This window comes from Dipteris shenzhenensis, chromosome 20, assembly GCF_047967505.1.
Source record: "Dipteris shenzhenensis isolate YYH24624 ecotype China chromosome 20, Dip_SZ_1.0, whole genome shotgun sequence".
NCBI lineage: Eukaryota > Viridiplantae > Streptophyta > Polypodiopsida > Gleicheniales > Dipteridaceae > Dipteris > Dipteris shenzhenensis.
This window is the reverse complement of record NC_141615.1, coordinates 29789441-29810053: the sequence shown is the minus strand read 5'-3', so window position 1 is coordinate 29810053 and position 20613 is coordinate 29789441. Positions and strand designations below refer to the sequence as shown.

The following is a 20613-nucleotide window of genomic DNA, read 5'->3' as shown; positions in this document are numbered from 1 at the left end:
CAGCCTGTTCGCAGAGATGAGAGGGCTTAGAGCAGAGGGTCAAGCCGATTTCAGGCGAGACCATGGGACTATGGATCACATACTCGCACTCAGGAGTGTCGTTGAGGAGGCCAGATCATGGAAGTAGAGGGTATATTGCTGCTTTGTGGATTTCCGCAAAGCCTTTGACACAGGATCTCGAGCTCGTCTCATCACACGTCTACAGACACTGGGATTTGATCAAGAGATCATCTGGGCAGTCATGGCACTGTATGAGAGAGTTTCTTTATCCAGATGATGTGGCACTCTTGTCGTCCACACCCGAGGGGCTCCAGCGACACCTGGATGCACTGCAGGCTTTTTGTTTGTCCCATGATTTGGAGGTCAACCTTGGCAAGACCAAGGTCATGATCTTTAATACCTCTTGAGCAAACATGCAACGGAAGCAGTTTACTTTTACTTTTGGTGGGTCACTAGTTGAGATCGTATCCTCATACACTTACTTGGGGGTCATCTTCTCCGGCCCGATCTTCACGATGAGACCAGCGATGCAGGCCAGACTGAGTAGGGGATACGCCTCACTAGCTCGGCTAGAGAGACAATGCTTCCACTCCCACTTCCAGGACCCTCGGACCAAGGCTCTTCTCTTCGACTCCTTGGTCCGACCAGCCGGTATGTATGGCAGCCCTTGTTGGGGGCCTGACATGTCAGAGATAGAGTGGATACGGGTGAAGCGCCTATAGATCATCATGCTCTCACGGATGATCCGGGGAAAACCGTCTGTACCACATCACATCATGCAATCTGAGTTTGGTGCTTCTCTACTCCAGCTAGATGCAGCCTTTCAGACCATTATATATCTACACTGGGTTAGATTACATGAGGACTGCACATCAGGGAGACAGAGGTTGCCATGGTTGGCTCTCGATTCCTCCATGAGGTTGGCAGTAGAGGGAGACGAGCGATGCTGGTATGCACGGATTCGCAGATGGTTTGTGAGACTAGGGTTCCACATCGATAAGATACCTCCTTTTCAGTACAGTTTAGATGCCCCTTCGGTACTCCCACCCACCATCCCGATTGGGCCACACACCAACCAGGTCATTTGTGAGGATCTCCTGCAGCTACACACCTTTAGGACCTGGTTGGAGCCAAGGGAGCTTCCAGTGAAGCTGAGTATTTCGGAGGAGGGATTCATCACACCACCGGGGTACACTGAGCTTCATATGCCTCACTCACTACGGATCTCCATCGGACAGTTTCGGGTATCATCACACCGCCTGCGCATAGAGAGCGGAAAAGAAGAGGGAATTCCTAGGGAGCATCGCTTATGCATATTGTGCGACTGTCGAGAGGTCGAGTTGGAGGAGCATTTTATTTTCAGATGCCCAGTGTACTACGAGATCGGAGGTCGCTACCACTGCCTCTTCAGAGACAGCTCCGGGCTCCTTTCCAGATTCCTCGCCTATCCAGATCAGAGATGCCTCGTGGCCTTCATTCACGAGGGGGTCCGACACAGAGAGTACTTACTCAGGCGACGGGGCTTGGCCACATCATCAGACACCTCTTAGAGCAGGGTCACAGAGTTCTTCCCATCGAGTGACATTGATCGTCTAGTCTCTAGCCACAGACGTTACAGAGAACTCGACCTGACGACCGCAGCATGACACACGAGACATCGAGGGGACACATAGATTACTCTGGGGGACCTCCTGTCATTTTTTAGATCTGGGATATGTCCCACGGGAGTCACGGTGGCTCTGGTCTTGCATCGAGCCTCGTCCAGGAGACCGAGATGTACAACACCCCTTGACGGGCACGAGCGTCCCATCACCGGCTATGCACTAGCTAGGGCGACATGACATACGGAGGACTCCGCTCCGCTCCAGTCCTTTTCTTTTCATTGTTACATCCAGATGTATTTGATTTGATTATGTATGATCAGACTTAGGATTCAGCATGGGTGATGATGCTCGTTTCAGTAGCTCCATCCTTACTGTGATTTGTATCAGGTTTTCTTTCAGTCTCATAGACCCATCGGTTTCTTTGGATCTGATTACGATGCACTACCGGTCGCGATCTCTTCATAGCTATCTGCTACTTCCCACCAGAGACCACACACTTTGCCAGGGCAATACGGGAGGAGGCTGAGATATCACCATACACACCCCTCCACAAGGATATCATGGATTTTTCAAGGCGCGGAGATGTTCTCCTAGTGAGGGATTTCAATGCGAGGACAGGAGCACGCCAGGTGCCATTGCTGGATTTTCGAGAGGATACTGTTTACTTCCCGACATAGATCTTGCTGATGTTGGCATATCACGAGTGTCCGACGTTGATAGGCGGGTCCCTATCACTTCTTATGGACATGCAGTACTTGATCTAGGTACGGCGCACAATCTCATTCTCTATAATGGTCTCGAGCGATGGCCTCCTCCAGTGGCTTCACCTGCTTTCCACAGGAAGGGGGGGCTAGCGTGGTTGATTAAATCTTGGTATTCCTTGCCTTTACATTACACATCACGGACTTCTCTGTTTCACCACCTCCACTTGGGGCTGATCATACATATCTCTTTTTTAATATCACCACTCCTTGCCTTGCTATACCACCTACCGCCCACTTACACTACCTTTCACGACATACACTTCGATCACAACCTCTCACCTAGATACTCTACACGACTCTATAGTCTACTCACTTATATTGACCACATACCTCTCCTAGAGGACCAGACCACTTTGATTAGCCGATCACTACATGAGGCTGCCCTTCACGCCTTCTCGTACATCACACATTCTAACCGTCCATTGCCTCTAGGGTCTGTGCCATGTAATAGTTGGTACGATGATGAGTATAAGGCACTTCATCGACAACGCCGATTCGAATCCCAATATGGCCTACCAAGCGAACCAAGCACGTTACGCGAGTATCGCCGTCTAGTTCGCCAGAAGAAATGAAACTTTGTTTGCCGAAATGATGATGAACCACTGAACATCCTGTTCAATAATAATTCCAAGGACTTAGGGCGACGGTTTCTTGAGTGGCGGTCCCCCTCGCCACTCACAGATACTCAAGTTTGGCACAACACACACTATATGACATCCCCAACAAGCCCACTCTTGATCTCTTGCATTGCACTCTTTTCACTAAGAGGGGTTTCAAAGGCGCGGTCATGAAGCTTCACAATGGCTGAGCGAAGGATCACGAGGGTTTATGCACTGAGCTTGTTGCATACGGGATTGATATCCTAGCCCCTATCCTTGCAAAGCTATTTAATGAGTTCAGTGATACTATGGAGGCAAAAGACTTCAGAAGCGGGGACCCTGCACTGGTCTCTAGACATGGCCGCCTACTAAGCAAGCATCCTAACCCATGCTAGAAAAAGTGTGTAGACATAGTCAGTGATATCATCATACATGTCATCATAGTCATATACATGTTGGAATGGTTACCTCCCCATCTGTAAGCCCCCCCTATGAGGAGAGCATGGAGGAGGTAGACCTGGAGATATTGGGGCTGTCACATGGGCAGCACATGAGCTGCCATGTGGGCAGCGGTCAAAGCAAACACAGGCGTACGGCTTGGAACAGGGCCCTGTGAAGGGCATGCTGACATCAGCTGATAAACGGACATGTGCGGGTGCACACAGCAGGGTGTACGGAGCATGGGAAGGTGACTCTAGGGCCAGAAGGAGACTGAACAGAGGCGGAACCAGCAGGCAACAGATGGACAGGTTTTGGGCAGCAAAAGAGGACCATTGCAGGTCGGGATATAGGGCTGCATTGCCTGGGCCAATGGCTGAAAGCCACGTGGCTAGGCGGGGTCCACAAGGGCCCTAAAAGGGGCTGCCTACAACACGTATTCCTACAGACCAGGGTCGGCCCAAACAGACCCTGAAGTCGGCCAGTTTGGGTCGGCTATTTTGAGTAGGGCTTTGCCCTATAAAAGGGGGCCCTACTTGAAGCAGCAGTTGGGGAGCAGACAGCAGCAGCCACAGGCCCACCCTTGGACCTACACACAGGAGGAGAAGGAGGCTGACATAGGGCTGCAGACTGAGCTCAAGGTGCTGCCCACCTAGGCTGGCTTCCGGACAGCAAGGTGGAGGGATCTAGACAGAGAGTCTACATATGCTCGAGGTGGAGCACGCGGTCTTAGATATCTAGAAGTGCCAGGCTTGTAGTAGAAGGACCTTTTGGTATCGTATCCTATCCTAGTTTCTGGACGGACGGAAATATAAAGTGTTGCTTCTATATTTGTCTCTTAGCATTGTCTACTTACTGGCTTCCGCATCTATGCACATAAGTTAAGAAGTTTGTGATTCCACACCCCACACGCACACTGTGTGAGCTCCTGGCCATTACTATCAGTCTTCCGCCGCTGTGCATACCCTCTGTTGGGTCATTTCTAACAATACAGCCATCCTAGCATCATCACCCTGATGTGGAGATGCAGCCTGATACAATAGAGTGCATAAGAGAACGCCAAGATACATCTAATGACGGGCTAGGTGGTGTAAGTAAGAAGCCTGTAATGGATCGTTGTCTGCTATCTGGATGAGTAGTCCGTCGTGCCCTCATGGCTGCTACTCGACGCCTGACGAGCACCATAGTAACCCTGATCGGCCGTACCCCAGGTTTGAAAATAGAAGAGATGTGGGGGAGTGTGATATGTGCGTCTGTCCTCTGTCGGGTGTGCCACATCTGGGTCTCAAGGTCTCTGCTCTCCTGCTCTCTGTGGATGGGGAGACAACCTGCTCTGCCTGGAAGAGCTCTGTGATCATACTCTAGGATGGGTCAGGCAAGGCCCCTTGCCCCTATCTCCACGATCTGATGAGACGCTCTCTATGTCGGGCCGCCTCATGGATGAAGGCTGCCAGGCATCTCTGATCTGAGTATGAGAGGAGTCTGGAGAGGCCCTCGAATCCGTCCTTGAAAAGGCAGTGGTATCGTCCACGAATCTCATAGTAGACTGGGCAACGGAAGATAACGTGCTCCTCTGACTCCACCTCATGGCGCTCACATAATGTGCAAATATGACACTCTCTCGGTATCCCCTCTGCTCGTCCACTCTCGATACGAAGAAGGTGCAATGACACATGGAGCTGCCCAAGGCCAATCCTGAGTGAGTGCGGTAGGTGGATGAGTGTACCCTGGTGGGATGATGAAACCTTGTGCAGACAGTGGTCTCGATAGAAATTGAGCTTCATAGGAAGCTCTATCTGTGCTAGCCAGGTCCGGAATGTGTGTAACTATGGAAGATCCTCCCTAATGATCGGGTTGAACTCGTTGCCCCGAAACGGGACAAACGGAGCATCAATTTTGTACTAGAAGGGTGGTAGCCTGTTTATATGGAAACCCAATCTCTCGAACCATCCGTATGTGTGCGCATACCAGCATCTTTGACCACCTTGGGATGCTAGTGCCATAGAAGGTGCTAATGCCAACCAAGGTAGCCTACGTCGCCCTGTGGTACAGGAGCCATAAGCATGCACACAGTAGAGATAAGTGATAGTCTGGAATGGCGCATCTAACTACAGTGGAGATGCCCTGAACTCAACTTGAATGATCTGATGGGGGATAGATGTCTTGTTGCGTATCATCCGTGATAACAAGAGAACCTATAATCTCTCCACCCGAGCCCACTGTGTCAAGGAGATCTAGTCCCTAGCAACTGCTACCGTGCATGCTCGTAGGTCAGACCAAGGAGTTGAAAAGGAGAACCTTGGTTCGTGGGTCCTGAAAATGCGAGTGGAAGCACTGTCTCTCCAGCCGGGCCAGGGAGACGTAACCTCTACTGAGCTGATTCTACATCCCCGGTCTCATTGTGAAGATAGGTCCATAGAAAAGGACTCCCAGGTAGGTGTATGATGAGCAACTGTTCTGGAGGTGTTGAAGATCATAACCTTGGTTTTACCCCTTCAAGTCATGGGACCCGCAAAAAGCCAAAGGTGCATCTAGATGTCTCTGGAGCCCCTCAGCGGACGAGGATAAGAGTACCACATCATCAACGTATAAAAGAATCTGGAGTAAGTACCTGGTTAGAGGACAACCATCTCCTCCTAGAGTCCTCATAAGAGACTTAAGCTCGTCTATATGAAGGCCAAACAGGGTCGGTGAGAGTGGACAACCTTGTTTGACCCCAATGGTGCTCATGATCTCATTTGTCCATCCACCCCTTGTCCGAACTCTGCTGGAAACCCTCTCGTACAGTGCCATAACAGCCCAAACTATCTCCGGCCCATAACCCAGATCCTGCAATAGCCTAATGAGACATGCTCGTGGTACTGTATAAAAGGCTTTGCGGAAATCCACAAAGCAGCAATAGACCCTCCGTCTCCATGCCCTGGCCTCCTCTATGACACTCCTAAGTGTTAGTATGTGATCCATGGTCCCATTGTATCAGGTTTTCTATCAGTCTCATAGACCCATAGCAGGCTTATAAACTTTCTTTCTTTCTTTCTCTCTCTTGTTCTCTTGTACATGTTTTTATACTTTGTATCTCAAGGTTGTTTTAAGTCATATATGCATGCATGCATATACATATACATTCTAATATACACGTACACATACACATACTCCCCCCCATCCCTCACTGCCAGAAACTCCATTACTAAAGACCGTCACATGTACGGTTGAAGAAGCCCCCTCTTGGCGCAAACCGCCTCTGCACGATCACTAGAAACTTGGAACTGCAGCTCCTAGGACCGAGGTCTTGGTACACTCCTTTGGTCTGGTACTAGTACAAGGGTCCAGTACTGGTACACTCCTTTGGTTCGGTATTGGTACAATGGGTCATTTGGTACAACAATCCAACTGTTGGTACAGGTACATCACTCCAATAGAACATACTGGAACACTAATCCAAGTGATACTGCCACTGGTGCAAGGTCTGCTTCCTTGCATGGGCACATGTATCTCAGAGCTAGATAGCCCCCTCTCAAGTTCAAATTGGTATACTGTCGCAAGATCGATGAGCTTCAGTGCTCCAATGACTACGGGCATATAGCAGCTCACAAGATCAATCAACTATGTCTGGATTCATTGGCAATCTGTTGACCCATTCGGATCTCTAGCAGCTCATCAGACGATAGTTGCAGCGGAACACTAGGAGACCCCCTCTGGATCTACCAGGTCATAACGTCCAGACACAAGACATACTAGTAACATACTGCCACTTGAGTCAGCAGGAACAACCCCTCATGGCTCTAGGCCCTGCCTGAAAGCCTGCTCAGTGAAAGACTCCCTTCCTATTGCACCTGATTGGCAGGTACCGCTACTACAAACAAGCAAGCAATCCTCCATGTGGATCCTGAAAGCCAGCCGGCAGCGCATCTTGCCTTTGCTACTAGAAGGCTGGAGTATACGTTGTCGCTGCGGTAACACTGTCTAATAGGATATGTCTAATAGGATACTGGTCCCCTCACCGTTCCCTTGGGGACACTGCCGCCAATAATGACCTTTCGGGCCACATCGATTATGTGTACAAGGCGCCTTGAGTGCTTCTCGTTCGTCTGTTGTCAACTACTTCCATCCTTTCTGCTCAGCTGAGAAAGCCTCAGGCTGACTTTCATAGGTACGATCTACAAATCTTTCCTCCTGGTCAAGCACCATCGGGAGAAGCTCCTCCCAGGCCAACACATTCATCCTTCCACTTGTTATCAAGGATGAATAGAAGGCCCCATATTGAGAGAATAACTGGGACAAGAGAGTTATGGCCATGTCCTCGGACGATATTTCCAGAAAAATTCTCTTCATGGGAGAGGTTTGATTAAAGAGGGATGCCAAGTGCTCCCATAAACTCTTGGCCACCATCATGTGTGCTTCATGTGATTAATCACCTAAAGAGTACAGTTAAGGAAAATGAACGACCTTACCCTTGCATTGACACGGTCCTAGAGCTGAGACATGGACTTGGCCTTTTGCTCCAGGATGCCTAGATTGGATGCAAGGGGATCTGGTTTGGCAACTCCTATCAATATGAAATCTGCTAGATCATATGACTGTAACTCAAACTCCATCATCACCCGTAAGACTCCGTAGTTGAGCCCATCCAATTGTCGGTCAATCGGGAACGTGGGCAAAACTGGGATTTTTGTCTTGTTCTCTGCCATGTTGGAGTGAAGAGAGAGCTGAACTGAAAGAGAAGGTGGATGGGATAGAAGGGGACAAAAGGTTGAAGAAAGGATAGGGCTGGAGAAGAGGATGAAGGGGCTGACAGCCCAATGTACCTTCACTCCTCGTTATCCATCTCTCAGGAACATGGCCTCTCTGATCTGAAAACACGCTTCAAAGTCACCCCTTGCTGGGCATCCGAACAGTCCACTCCTCACTTACACTCCTCCTCAAAGACACCTCCGAACAGCACCTTGCTGGCTCAACACTCCCTCCGCTATTCGGGTCTCTAGCCAACTGTGGCTCTGATACCATGTAAGAAGTGCAGCGGAAATGAACAGAAATGGAGAGAGAGAGAGAGAGAGAGAGAGAGAGAGAGAGAACTGCAAGTGGTCTCAGGCCAAAACCCCACAGCCTGTTGGGGAAAACCTCTTCTATACAATGGGAGAAGTGCCCCAAGAATAAGATGGAAACAAGTAAGGGAGAGGGCCCTGTATATAGGGTCACGCCCTGTCCCAACCAACCAACCAGCAGGGGGGCGCATGGACGATCGCCTGCTCTAACCAATTGACGAGCAGAGAGGCCAATGGATGACCACCTGCCTCTATAAAGGGCTGGCACACAGCCCTGCACCTCCTAGAGAGCCGACACCCTCTGCCCTGGGACCCGCCACATGGGAGGCTGCGTTGCAGCAGCCATCTAGAGGCTGCCAAGTGGCTGACCAGCAGGTCGGACCACCTCAGCAAGCCACGCCTCTGCTGGGGCCTGCCAAACCGACCTGACAGTTGGATATCATGCCCCACAGAGCTGCAACAGGGCCACCTCTCCTCGCCCACCAAGGGTGCCTCCTAGAGGGCCGACACCCTTTGCCCTGGGACCCGCCACATGGGGGGCTGCAACGCAGCCATCTAGAGGCTGCTAAGTGGCTGACCAGCAGGTCGGACCACCTCAGCAAGCCACGCCTCTGCTGGGGCCTGCCAAACCGACCTGACAGTTGGATATCATGCCCCACAGAGCTGCCTACAGGGCCACCTCTCCTCGCCCACCAAGGGTGCCTCCACAGCCAGCCACTGTGGCATACATACGGGCCAAAGAAACCCCTAGACAAGGGCTGGAACCACTACAAGGGCCTGGCAAGAACATGGTTCCAGGTGGGCTCCCAACCCTGGTCCTACTCTATCCTCACGGGGGTGGGCTCACCCACAACAAGGCCCTCTCTCTGGACAACCACCCCTCACGTGAAGACTTGAGTTGGATCCACCACACTTGTGCAACGATCCTATGGGAACACTGCGAGATCCTTTGTGCAGACGGGCAGCTCCAAAATCATTGGGCTATCACCTCTTGTTCTCATGTCGTGCCTATACTGAAGAAGATAGGTGAGGGCATGTCGTGGAGGATCCCACCTTTCTAGCACTTATAATGATGGTCCATGTAACAGGCTAAGAGAGATACTCCGGTCTTGGAGAACTGACCCCTCTATCGGACCATGGTGTCCTCATCCGTCGTCTCAAAGCCTTTGCCGAGCTTTGGAATGGCAGCCTTAATCTTTTGAAGTCTGTGTCTTGCTCCTCTAATATGCCTTAGCATCCTAAGACTCTCCTTTGGCTGCTTTGAGAGACGGCTTGTACCCCCATGGATATGGCTGGACCACAATCCCACCAATGGCCCTTTGGATTGTGGACATCTGGGCGCTAGATGAGTGGTTGGAGCTCAATCTCCTCTTTGCATAGTGGACTACATGTGTCAAAAATTGATGCCACACCCTCGTGGGACTCCCCATTAGAGGGGAGTCCTTGATGGTAAGGAGGGCCATCATGAAGATCCACCATCCGTGGGAGGGCTGCCAGTGGCCTCCCTGTTGTTGCTAAGTGTTTTTTAAACAGGGCCGTGCTGAAGTAGAGCTTTTAGGTTTCGAACCTAGGTTGAGGCCACATACAATGAGCTAGTCCATTATGATAACATTTACTTTCAAATCATCCTATTCATTCATCATTTTCAAGTCATATCATCAAAAATAGAAAGTCTAAATAAAGGGATGGCATTTTGTTGCACTAAATGTATACAATATTCTATATCAACATAGATCTAAGATAGCACCAAATTTTATCTGACAGACAGTCTTCAAAAGAACAAGGTGTGACATAAAAATAGAATAAAAGGCTCAAGTCTCCAACTAATATGATCTTAGATTAGCTAAACAAAAAAACAATTTGCATGACCAAAGAGGAGTATGCTCTATTTAGAAGAATTAGGTGGAACCTTACCTTCATGATTTACTTTTTTTAGTGAAATTACCTTCATGATTGACACTGGCACTGAACCCTGGATAGATCAGTTGATGATTGTGTGTTATGGTAGAATGTGTTTAACTTCTGCAAGTATTAGGGTAGATCGAGCTTTAATAAATCCCAGCTTTTATTCATATACTTATTTTTTTTTTTCAGAACTCAATTTCCTCTTATGAGTGTATACAGAAATTTAGAAATGATCAATGCTAGAATGAGGCTCATTGAAAGGACTGCGAAGAACAAATAAAGTTAGCACGATGATATGGGGCTGTGCACTCTCTTATCTATGCAGGCCAAAATCATAGCAATGCGTCGAATGTACATTGTAGCTGTATATGGCTGAATGGTCTCTTGAGAACCCAGCAGTTAAGTCAGCGGTCTGATTGGGTGAAGAGACGGCTTTCTCGAGTCCTAAGGGTCCAAAACCAGAGTCAAATAAAAAGGTAAAAGTTCATTAAAGGACATGGGCTCTTTTCTGATTTTGTGGCAATATTACTCTTTATCAACCTGCAGCAGGTTGAAACTCATTTAGCAGGCTTTGATTGCAGGGTGATCCCTTGTAGAGGTGCCAGCACGGAAGAGGTTGAAGCTGAGAAGGAACTTATTGAAGAGGATGCTGTGCGTTTTCTTTCTTTTTCACATTTTTTCTCATTCACCCTTGTGTATTGTTGAACTTGATAAATTCCTTTTCTCTGGGGAAAAAAAAGGAGCTGATGGGTGCAGATAAAAAGTTGTTTTAGTTTTGACATTCAAGAGACTTGGAAGTACATATATTGCTAAGGTCTAAACCCTGAGAGAAAAGAATCCGAGGCTTCACAACTAATTGCTTGTGACTACAAGCAGTCAAGTGTGAATCTTAGGCCTCACAAGCACTTCCGCATTTGAAGCTTCATAAGTACTTGTGAATCCTAAGTTTCTTGAGTTGTGATTCTTCAGCTGGCTTGTCAAGATTTTTTTTTTTTTTTTCAAACAAAGGAACCTTCTATTGATGCTTGAAAGATTTCATACAAGACAACAGCCCCGAAGGTGCTGAGTATGAAAAAACCGGAAAAGGCTGAAAGAAAAACCGGCCTGTTCCAGAGAAGCCCAGCTCACTGCCTAGGGTATCTCTGGAACTGGGGCTAACAGCCAAGTGGGGGAACTATACAGCCAGCGAATCCCTCGCGGAGTGAAAATGTAGAAAACACCTGCAGGGCTTGTCAAGATTTACAAGTTAGTTGTCAAGATTTATGAGTTACTAGTGGATTTGAAGCTTCACAAGTTGTGAATGAAAAACTATTTATAAATCTCAAGCTTCTTGAAATGTGACGATCTGTTACCCATAGATCTTAAGCTTCACAAGTTGTGAACCTGAAGCTTCACGAGTTACCTGTAAAGCTTTAGCAGTAGTTACTCACGAATCTTAACCTTCATCGGTAGTTACTTGTGAAGCTTCTTGAATGATAAGATGACACAAAAAGACATTTAAGTTTCACAAGGATTGACTTGTGAAAGGGTGACAAATGAAGTTGAGCTTTCACAACTACACACTTGTGAAAGCTCAACTTCTGGAATGGTTTACTTGTGAAAAGATGACACAAAGAAAGTTAAGTTTCACAAGCAGTGAATCCTGAAAGGGTTAACACACAAAAAGCTGAGCTTTCACAAGTAGTCACTTGTGAAAGGGTGACAAATAAAGTTGAGCTTTCACAAGTAGTCACTTGTGAAAGTGTGACAGAAAAAAAGCATTTACTCACAGAAATATGACAAAGAATTATACCTCAGCGACTTGTGATACATGAGGTGACTTACTTACATGGTAACTTAAACAGCAACACAAAGCTGTAAGAGGCCCTTCCAAAAAACCAAACATACAAATCAGCAATCCTAAAGGTGCCGATCCTGGGAAAATAAAAACAAACAACTTTTAATCTGCACCTTTCACTCCTCGGTAACATACACACAAGTCCACTAATAGAATTACTATTCACTTCATAATTTTAAAAACAAACTCCAATTTCCAGATGCACCAGCAAAGAGAGATTCACATCTAGCACCAGGATGTAAAATTTTTCCGAACATGGGCATTACCTCCATTGGGATGTACTTAATGGATTAACTCTATTGGTACAACGCAACTGCACGGAAACACACCTTCTAGATAGATAAAGGCACATTCTTTAGCTGGATAAACACACTTTCTAGATAGATAAAGGCACATTATTTAGAATTACATGATTAAGTTAAGTTTGGCTCCTCAAGGGACTCAGAAATCCAGAGATTTGTTGTACTTCAAAGGGCTAAGGAATACGAATGCTCTCCAAAGTTAAAAATTGCTGAGATTAGAAGAACGTTAGTTCCACAAGGAGCTACTTATGACTGCCTGAGGTGATGTTCTAGTTGTTCCCAACAACGGCTGCAATTATGAGCTTAAAGAGGTCTTATGTATTTGGCATGATATTCAGATAGAGCGGATGGAGAAGACCTTAGAATCTGTGAAAAACAACTTCAACACGGTCAGGACTGGAAGGGCTAGTCCATCTTTACTTGACAGAGTTGAGGTATATTTTCTTATTTACATTGCTTCTACTTGACCAGCAAGGAAAGTTTAAGGATTCTGTAATGACCACCTATCTGTTTCAAAACCTCGATGCATTTTCGTTTTCTAGAAATTTTGTCATCACTGGGTGATCGCCCTCAGTCCTTTGTATCTTTGTTTAAAACTAGAATACATCCTTCTTTATCACCGTTTGGAGGTTATGAGTTGTCTTTGCAAAAAATACATGCATTTTTAATTTAATCAAGAGCTGTCATGGTGACAGGTGGAATATTATGGCAGTTCTGTTATTTTGAAAAGTATTGCTCAAGTGAGCACTCCAGATGGAAGCACGCTTCTCATACAACCATTTGATAAGTCGAGGTGCTTGACTCCTTATTGATTATCTTATATTCTATGTTTAGATCTGCCATCATAGATAGAACAATTAGAGCAATATGCAAGATTAAAATTTTACCTTAGTATGCAAGCTTTTTTGTTTGCTGACTGTACTTTTCTGAAGCAGTCTTGGTGCGATTGAAAAATCTATTTCAAAATCTGATATTGGGTTGACCCCAAGCAATGATGGAAATGTTATTCGACTGATCATTCCCCAGCTAACTGCTGACAGAAGGAAGGTGAATTCCTATCTTCAGTTTAGTTTGATTTATTGCTTGAGTGGTCTATGCATTTAGTAGTGCATTGCAACAATGAATTCCTACCTTTATCTTTCATATGGAGCAATTGCCAGTGATGAAATTTACTTTCAAACAGCTTTCTTAGCTGGATATAGAAGGCTTTGCTAAGCTCTCCTCTTCATTCCAATTTTCTGTCTTTTCTGTCTTTTCTGTCATTTGGATCAGCTAGGCCACCTGCATCGAAGCTTTAAGCACATGTAATCCTTTCAGCAACAAATATATTTGTGATATGAATACACAAAAAATTTCTGTTGTATGAATCGTGGGATCCTTGGTAGGTTCTTTTCTATGTTTCTCCCTAGACTTTAGAGAAGGGCAAACCCATCTACCAATATCTGTGTGTGTGCGTGCCTGTTGTGCAACCTATGTACACACTTTTTTTTTAGTAATATCCAGTGCTGTATTTATATGGTCATAAATTTACAAGATTGGAAGTCTCCAAAAAATGGAGAGTATCCCAAAGATCAGAAACATAAAAAGAAAAGCTCTATGCAAGAAGCATCTATATCACCCTCATGGCAGGCATCATATAAGGATTGCCGCAATGAGGCTCGGAAAGATTCATATGACTTTGTGAATCTGCTGACCCAAGTATGCCAAATTATGCTCACTCCAGATTGTCCAAAGAGCCCAATATCTCACCCAAGACTACCCACATCAACCTATGTACACACACACACACTTTTTTTTTTTTTGGTGAAGAAATCTTCTATTGCTGTAAAATAATTACATTCATAGTTACTTCAAAACTGAAGTAACTATTACTCAACTATAGATCTCAGTATAAGCTGTATACACATCCTGATCAATCAAACGAGTTTGAACACAATCATAGAATGATTGCTGCAGAGATCGTTTGAAAAAAATAAAGGATGAAAAAAGGGGATCACCAAAGACTCTATGATTTTTGTCCATCCATAAAGTCCATAGTGCCCAGTAGCATACCCATATAAAAAATAAATCAAAACCCTGTAACAACCAGAAAAGCCTGCCAAAAGTAATAGTAGGAAATCTCGCTCGAAGCCTCTGTCGGATGAGAGCGATGAAGGTGCAAGTATGTGGACAGAACCAAAAAATGTGTAGCACAGATTCAGTGGGGTGTAAGCATCTATGACAAACGGCCGGAGCAATATGTCTGTGTGCAAGTAGCTGGCCAGATGGAAAAATGCCAAGCAGGACTCGCCAAAGAAAAAGCTGTTGTCGAAGAGGGACGTTATAATGCCAAAGGAGACGCAGCCTTTTTCTCCACCACTTTAGTGGGCGATCCATATGCCAAACAGTATTTGCTCTGTCAGAAATCCAAGGCGGAAGTAATAGCACTTTATACAGTGATGGCACTATGTACACACACACACACACACACACACACACACATGCATAAATTAATAAATGGATACACCCACATGCACATGCGCTGTGATGCAGAAATAAGATTAGAATATATCTGATAAAAAATAGACAAGGAAGAAGGGAATTTAAAAGCCCCTTTACATGTACATATGTGAGCCTTCAGGAGGCCCATTTTCCACCGTTGCATTTCATGCACATGTTGGCTATAGGCCAGTCTTACACGGTCCTGTGACACCAACATGGGTGATCCAAAATGCAGCTTCGTATTTTGAAGGCTTGAAATGGTGAACATACATGGGAAGCCTAAGAAACCTAGATTCATTGTATTTGGCTTGTAACATTAACTAATGTGCGACTTAGCCCACTGCTAGAAGCAACGACTTCTACAGCTATGCAAGGCATGGTGCAATGGCTTCTAAGACGACTCCTAATGATGGCCAACAAGCAAAGCCCATTGGCCAAGACCCAAACGGGCTTCCACGACCCACTACGAAGCATACAAGCGAGCAACCATCTCACATAGTTCTCTAACACTCACGTGAAGCAGCTGCCATTTGACTACAGCACGCTAATAACAACTCTCAATAGCTCTGCAACGAGCAACAAGCTTTGCATGTGACCCATAGTGCCACATCACACACATACACTCCATCCACATCATCATTTTTGGACCCTCTTGGGATCAAAGTTTGGCCATTCTTCTGGGAGCCATAACTTTTGTGTGGGATTCGAGGGTGCTGCCATAGAGCCCCTCAAGGGTCACCATCAAGATTTTATTTCTTTGAACAAGCACAAAAACTCCTGCTGCGAAGAAGGGGAAAAGAAAAAGAAAAGCCATCTGGAAGGTGGGCAGGGAAGCTGCCTCAGCCCCAAGAAAGGCTAGGAGAGCCCTTGAGGAAAGAGGCACCTCGACGAAGCCCTTGCGACCCAAACCCGAACGCACCCAAGGACCGAGGGTCTAAGGGGGAGTCGAGAAAGGGAAGAGGCGGGGAAGGAAGTAGAGGGGGAGGCGGAGAAGGGGGGTGGACATGGGGAAGGAGGCGGGGTAGGTAGTGAAGGGAAAGGAGGCGGGGAAGGGGGCGGGATGGAGGTGGAGGGGGAGGTGGGGAAGGAGGCAGAGGCAGAGGGGGAGGCGGGGAAGGAGGCGAAGGGGGAGGCAGGGAAGGAGGCGGAGAAGGGGGGCAAGAAGGAGGCGGGAAGGAGATGGCAGGGGAAGGAGGCGGCGGAAGAGGGCTGGAGGGAGATGGCGGGCAGCGGGAGCAGCTAGGGAGATCTGATGGTCCTTGCTTTCTGTCTTTTTTGCCACACCTTTTCCACCAAGTGTTATGGACCTGCTAGAACTCCATTAACCGGGCGGGTGCTTGATTTAAATAAGAGTTGCCATGCCCATACTAGTCGTCCACTCAACAGTGTGATACAATAGTGTGCAACGATGGTAGAAGTTCCATTTTTTGAGGTAACCCTCCTTGGCCGAAGCCAAGCCTCATTGACTGAACAATGCTTTGGCCAATTAAAAGAACCCTTTGACCATGGTAAAATAAAGGAAGAACTGTTTGACCATGGTCAAATAAAAGGTCAACTTGACTATTTGCTTGGAATATTTACAACTTGGTGACAGCTCCACGTACCTCCATGTGATCTTAAGTCATTCACATAGCTTACCAAGAAAGTGCCTATCCTTAATAGAATTGTAGTTTTTCTTGCTACCCCTTTGCCCCTCTGTTTGAGGCCCAAGGGGGAACAATCCAGGGTGCTGCATTTTGCCTCCCCCCTGTCCTTTCTTCCTCTGCATCACCAAAGTCACGTCTTTTTGTTGCCTAGCTGACCAAGGAAGGGGAAAATGTTGAGGCCTATCTTTGAAGCTTTGTCAGAGCTAGTTGGATGTCAGGTTTGGCGAGACGCTTCTTGGGCATAGTTCCTTCTATATTTTTTGGAGGCGATGGCACTGGCCTGGAATAAGACATTCTTGGAGGCAGTAAGAAATGATTGGGAGCTATAGCCGACACTTTCAAAAGACGATTTGGGGCAAAGGAATCCCCAAATGCGCTGTTGGTGCAAGTGGATGGCTAGTTCATTTGGAAGGGGAATATGGTAATAGTTTAAGGCTTGTTTTGCAGTCAGTATGGGGCAAGTATGAGGCAGCGGTTGCATGGAGGGTGAGCTAGCAAGGCCAGCAGCAGTTGTACCCACGATTAGGCTCGAAAGCTCAAATTGAATCAATTCGTTGTGGGGTCTAGAGCCTTGATTGAATGGAAGGTTGTAGGCAAATGTCCCTAGACTTATGCATCTACTTTACAAGTAGCAGTGGCCAAAGAGAGGAAGATGACGTTAGACGTAGAACTTATGGTGCCCATGCCTTCTAACTCTAGTTGTGATAGGTGATCCCTCTACCGTGGATAATACAGCTACCATGTCAACCCCACGTGAACATGATGGCTGACTTTAAGCAGCTCAAGGGCTCTGCGATATCGGACAAACAATTTTCTGCTTTGAATACAATGAAAGGGGGCATGTGAAATACGATTGCACTCATTTGATTGAGAAAAGAGAGGATGATAAATATGTGTCCTTGGTAGATGCTAAGCAAGAAAGTAGCGTGAAGAAAATTTACGAAGAGGTGGGATTTTATGTTAGGAACCGTGTGCATGAGATTGAATGAGCATAGGCTCCGATATGCTCGCTGGGGATAAGGGGTATGAAAGAAAGAAGAAGACAAAGAAGAAGTCGTTTCGCAGACTGCCCATTGGGTCGGGGAGTAAAAGATTATGGTTTAATAGCTGGCTTGCGTGATGTGAAGGCAAGTATAACCATACCACTCATGGAATGTAGATTCTCCATGGTGAGCTCCAAGACTCTTTAGGGATACTTGGCTGCTCCCGCTGCCCCCCTCCCGACATCTCCTCCTTCCTGCAGCCCCTTCCACCTCCTCCGCCATCGCTCCCCCTCGCCGCCTCTTCCCTCTACCTCCTCCGCTACCTCTCCGCCCCCCTCCCTGTCTCCCCTCGCCTACCCTCCCCGCCTCCCCCCGCCTCGGCTCCCCGCTCCCCCTCCTCCTCCCCTCCCCGCTGTTTCTTCCGCCTCCCCCGCTGCCCCTCCCCACCTCCTTCGGTCGCCTCTACCACCTCTCCCAGCCGCCTTCTCCGCCTCTTGCCGCCCCTACCTCCTCCCCCCTCCACCTTCTCCGCCTCCTTCTCTCCTCCCCCCCCGTCGGCTTCCTTCTCCCGCCTTCTCTTTGCCTCTTGCCCTCGCCTTCTCTCCCTCCTCACCTTCTCGTCCCCCCCCTCCTTCTCCGCCTTCCGCCCTCCTTGCCTTCCTCCTTTCTCATCCGTCCTTAACCCCCCCCCCCCTCACTCTGCCTCGTCTTCGCCTCCCCCTCTGACGTTTTTCTCCCTGCAGCGGGAGCATTTGCGCATGTTAAGGCGAAAGAAAACCTTGGTGGTGAGGACCCTTGGTCTGGCCAGAGGGGCTCTATGGAAGCACCCTCGAATCCCACGGCCGTTAAGGTTCTTCTTTCCCCAGCTGACAAGCAACAGGTACAGATGGCAGTTCAGTCCCTCCGGGACAAGGCGCTTGTGGGCAGAATTGTGGGCCTCACGCCTACACGGAGACAGGTGTGAGAGTGGATCCAAGCGAGCTTGGCATTAGAAGGAGACCACATCCAGGAGGTCACCATCTATGGACGCGGCGTTTTCCTCATCCAGTTGAGCTCCCCTGACACTGCCTTGACACTTGTGGAGCAGATGCCCATCCTCCTCGGCCCACATCTTGTTTACCTCTTTCCTTGGTATCATGGGTTCACAGTTGAGGACATGGATAAGACACCATGTTCCACGTTTCCCAGTTACACTTCGCTTCCCAGGGCTTCCCAAGGAGTATCGAGCCATCCTCCCTTTCATTGGTCGGGCATTTGGCACAGTGCTCGAGTCCTTGCCAGAGTCGGCCGCCTCAGTTTTAGCAAATGATGGAGTCCCCAGGATCAGACTGGTGGTTGAGAGCCCAGAGTCCCTCCCAGAGTTGATCCTTCTCGAGACCCTTGAAGGGGCACACTTTGCCAGAGGGTGGAGATTTCTGGGTTACCAGGCCAGTGTCTTCGGTGCAGACAGATGGGTCACCTCGCCAGAGATTGCCCCCGTGCCCTCCCTCGTGCGCCTTCCCTCCCCTCCGTAGAGTAGACAGAGTCAGCAGGCCCGGGCCCAGCGTCCTCTCAGGCAGGAGCAGCGGGAGTCTCGAACCCCTTGGGTAACCCGCTCAGAAGGAGACTGGACCCAAGTTAAAAAGAAAAAGAACCCAAGCAAGCAGGCCCGCAAGCTCCGCAAGCAGAGGGCCAATTGCAGAGAGAGGGACAGGATTGACCGAGAGGCCTCGAAGGAGGAACATCAGGAGCCTCCTCCTCTAGCGGCAGGGGCCACCGCCCATCTAGACGGTCCTCCAGCTTCGGAGGTTCAACCTCCGATTCCACCCTTGCAGCAGCAGCAGCAGCAGCGAGCCTTAGGACCTCCAGATGCGGCGATGGCGGACGCTGTAGACGCTAGCCCAATGGGGACAGCGGAGGAGCCGATCCACAGCCCCGGCGAGCTTGACGAGCACAGGGGCCCTGTGGTCCTTGTCCCTCCTCCTCTCCCTCCTCCCCCTCCCCCGCTAGACCCTTCCCCCTCTTCTTCTTCACTTCCCCCTCCCCCTCTAGGGTTCCCCCCGTCCCCTCCCCCCTCGCCCAACCCCCCCTCCTATAGTCACCCTCACCACCTGCCCCCCTCCCTCTATCCCTTGTGTCCCCACCGCTCCCTCTCCTGCTGTCCCCCTCTCCACTTCAGCAGTAGGTTCTTCTGCTTTGACACCCCTACCAGCCGGCAAGGGAACGATGACGCCCCGTTCTGCCTCCTCATCCCAGCAGCAGGCCCGTTCAGGGAGGGATCTTGAGGGACGAGGCTCGCCTTCCCAGTCATGGTCCCTAACCTCTAGCCTGGGCGTCCCTTACCGCAGGCCTTTTGGAGGTTAGGACCCTTGAACTATCTGGAGGTTCCGGACTCTTATCCTCTACCATTGGAGGTAACGCTCATGGTCCTTCAGCCCCGAAAGGGGGGTTTGATTAGTGCAGTGGGATCTCCGACACACCCCGTTTGGAATGTACTTTAAATGAGAAGTGGTGTGCCATTTGTATGACCAATATGCACACCACAACCCAGTGTCACTACAATGGGCGAGGTCCTGAGATCGCAAGGGCAGACACAATGAAAAGCAGTCTTTCTGGGACAGGCACCCACTCACAAGAGAGCCTTGTTCCCGACTCCCTCGTCCTTATGAGCTGGACCATAGTGAGTTGGAATGTACACGGGCTCCACGACCGTGTTCGTAGCGAGCTGCAGTACCTGATACTCCGACAGGAGTTGCAGAGGGCAGCGGTAGGACGGGCAGTGGACATCCTTATGATTTAGGAGCACATGTTTTCAGCTTTAGACATCAGACAACGCCATCACCTTCTCCCAGGGAGAGGTCCAGAGGAGTGGTCCCTTGCGGTAGGACGGAGTGGAGGGGTCTGCATCTCAGTCTCACAGACTTTGGCCCCAGAGGTCTACGATCGAGCTCATTCAGGACAGGCAGTTTGGATGGGAGTTCAGACGGGAGGGTCCAGGATCGGGATCCTGAATGTGTATGCCCCAGCGCGCAG

The 20613-nt window shown here is 48.6% G+C and overlaps 1 protein-coding gene across 7 annotated transcripts in view; it reads left to right on the top strand.

Moving 5' to 3' along the window:
* The window catches only part of RRF (ribosome recycling factor, chloroplast precursor), a 51729-nt gene that overhangs the window by 8017 nt on the left and 23099 nt on the right, over window positions 1-20613 (top strand). For all 7 annotated transcript variants that reach the window (XM_087391929.1, XM_087391930.1, XM_087391928.1 and 4 more), the window contains exons 3-7: window positions 10678-10828; window positions 10934-11003; window positions 12830-12925; window positions 13187-13284; window positions 13427-13538. In XM_087391929.1, the coding sequence (XP_087248055.1) occupies window positions 10678-10828; window positions 10934-11003; window positions 12830-12925; window positions 13187-13284; window positions 13427-13538 (527 nt within the window). The remainder of the gene's footprint in view (window positions 1-10677; window positions 10829-10933; window positions 11004-12829; window positions 12926-13186; window positions 13285-13426; window positions 13539-20613) is intronic.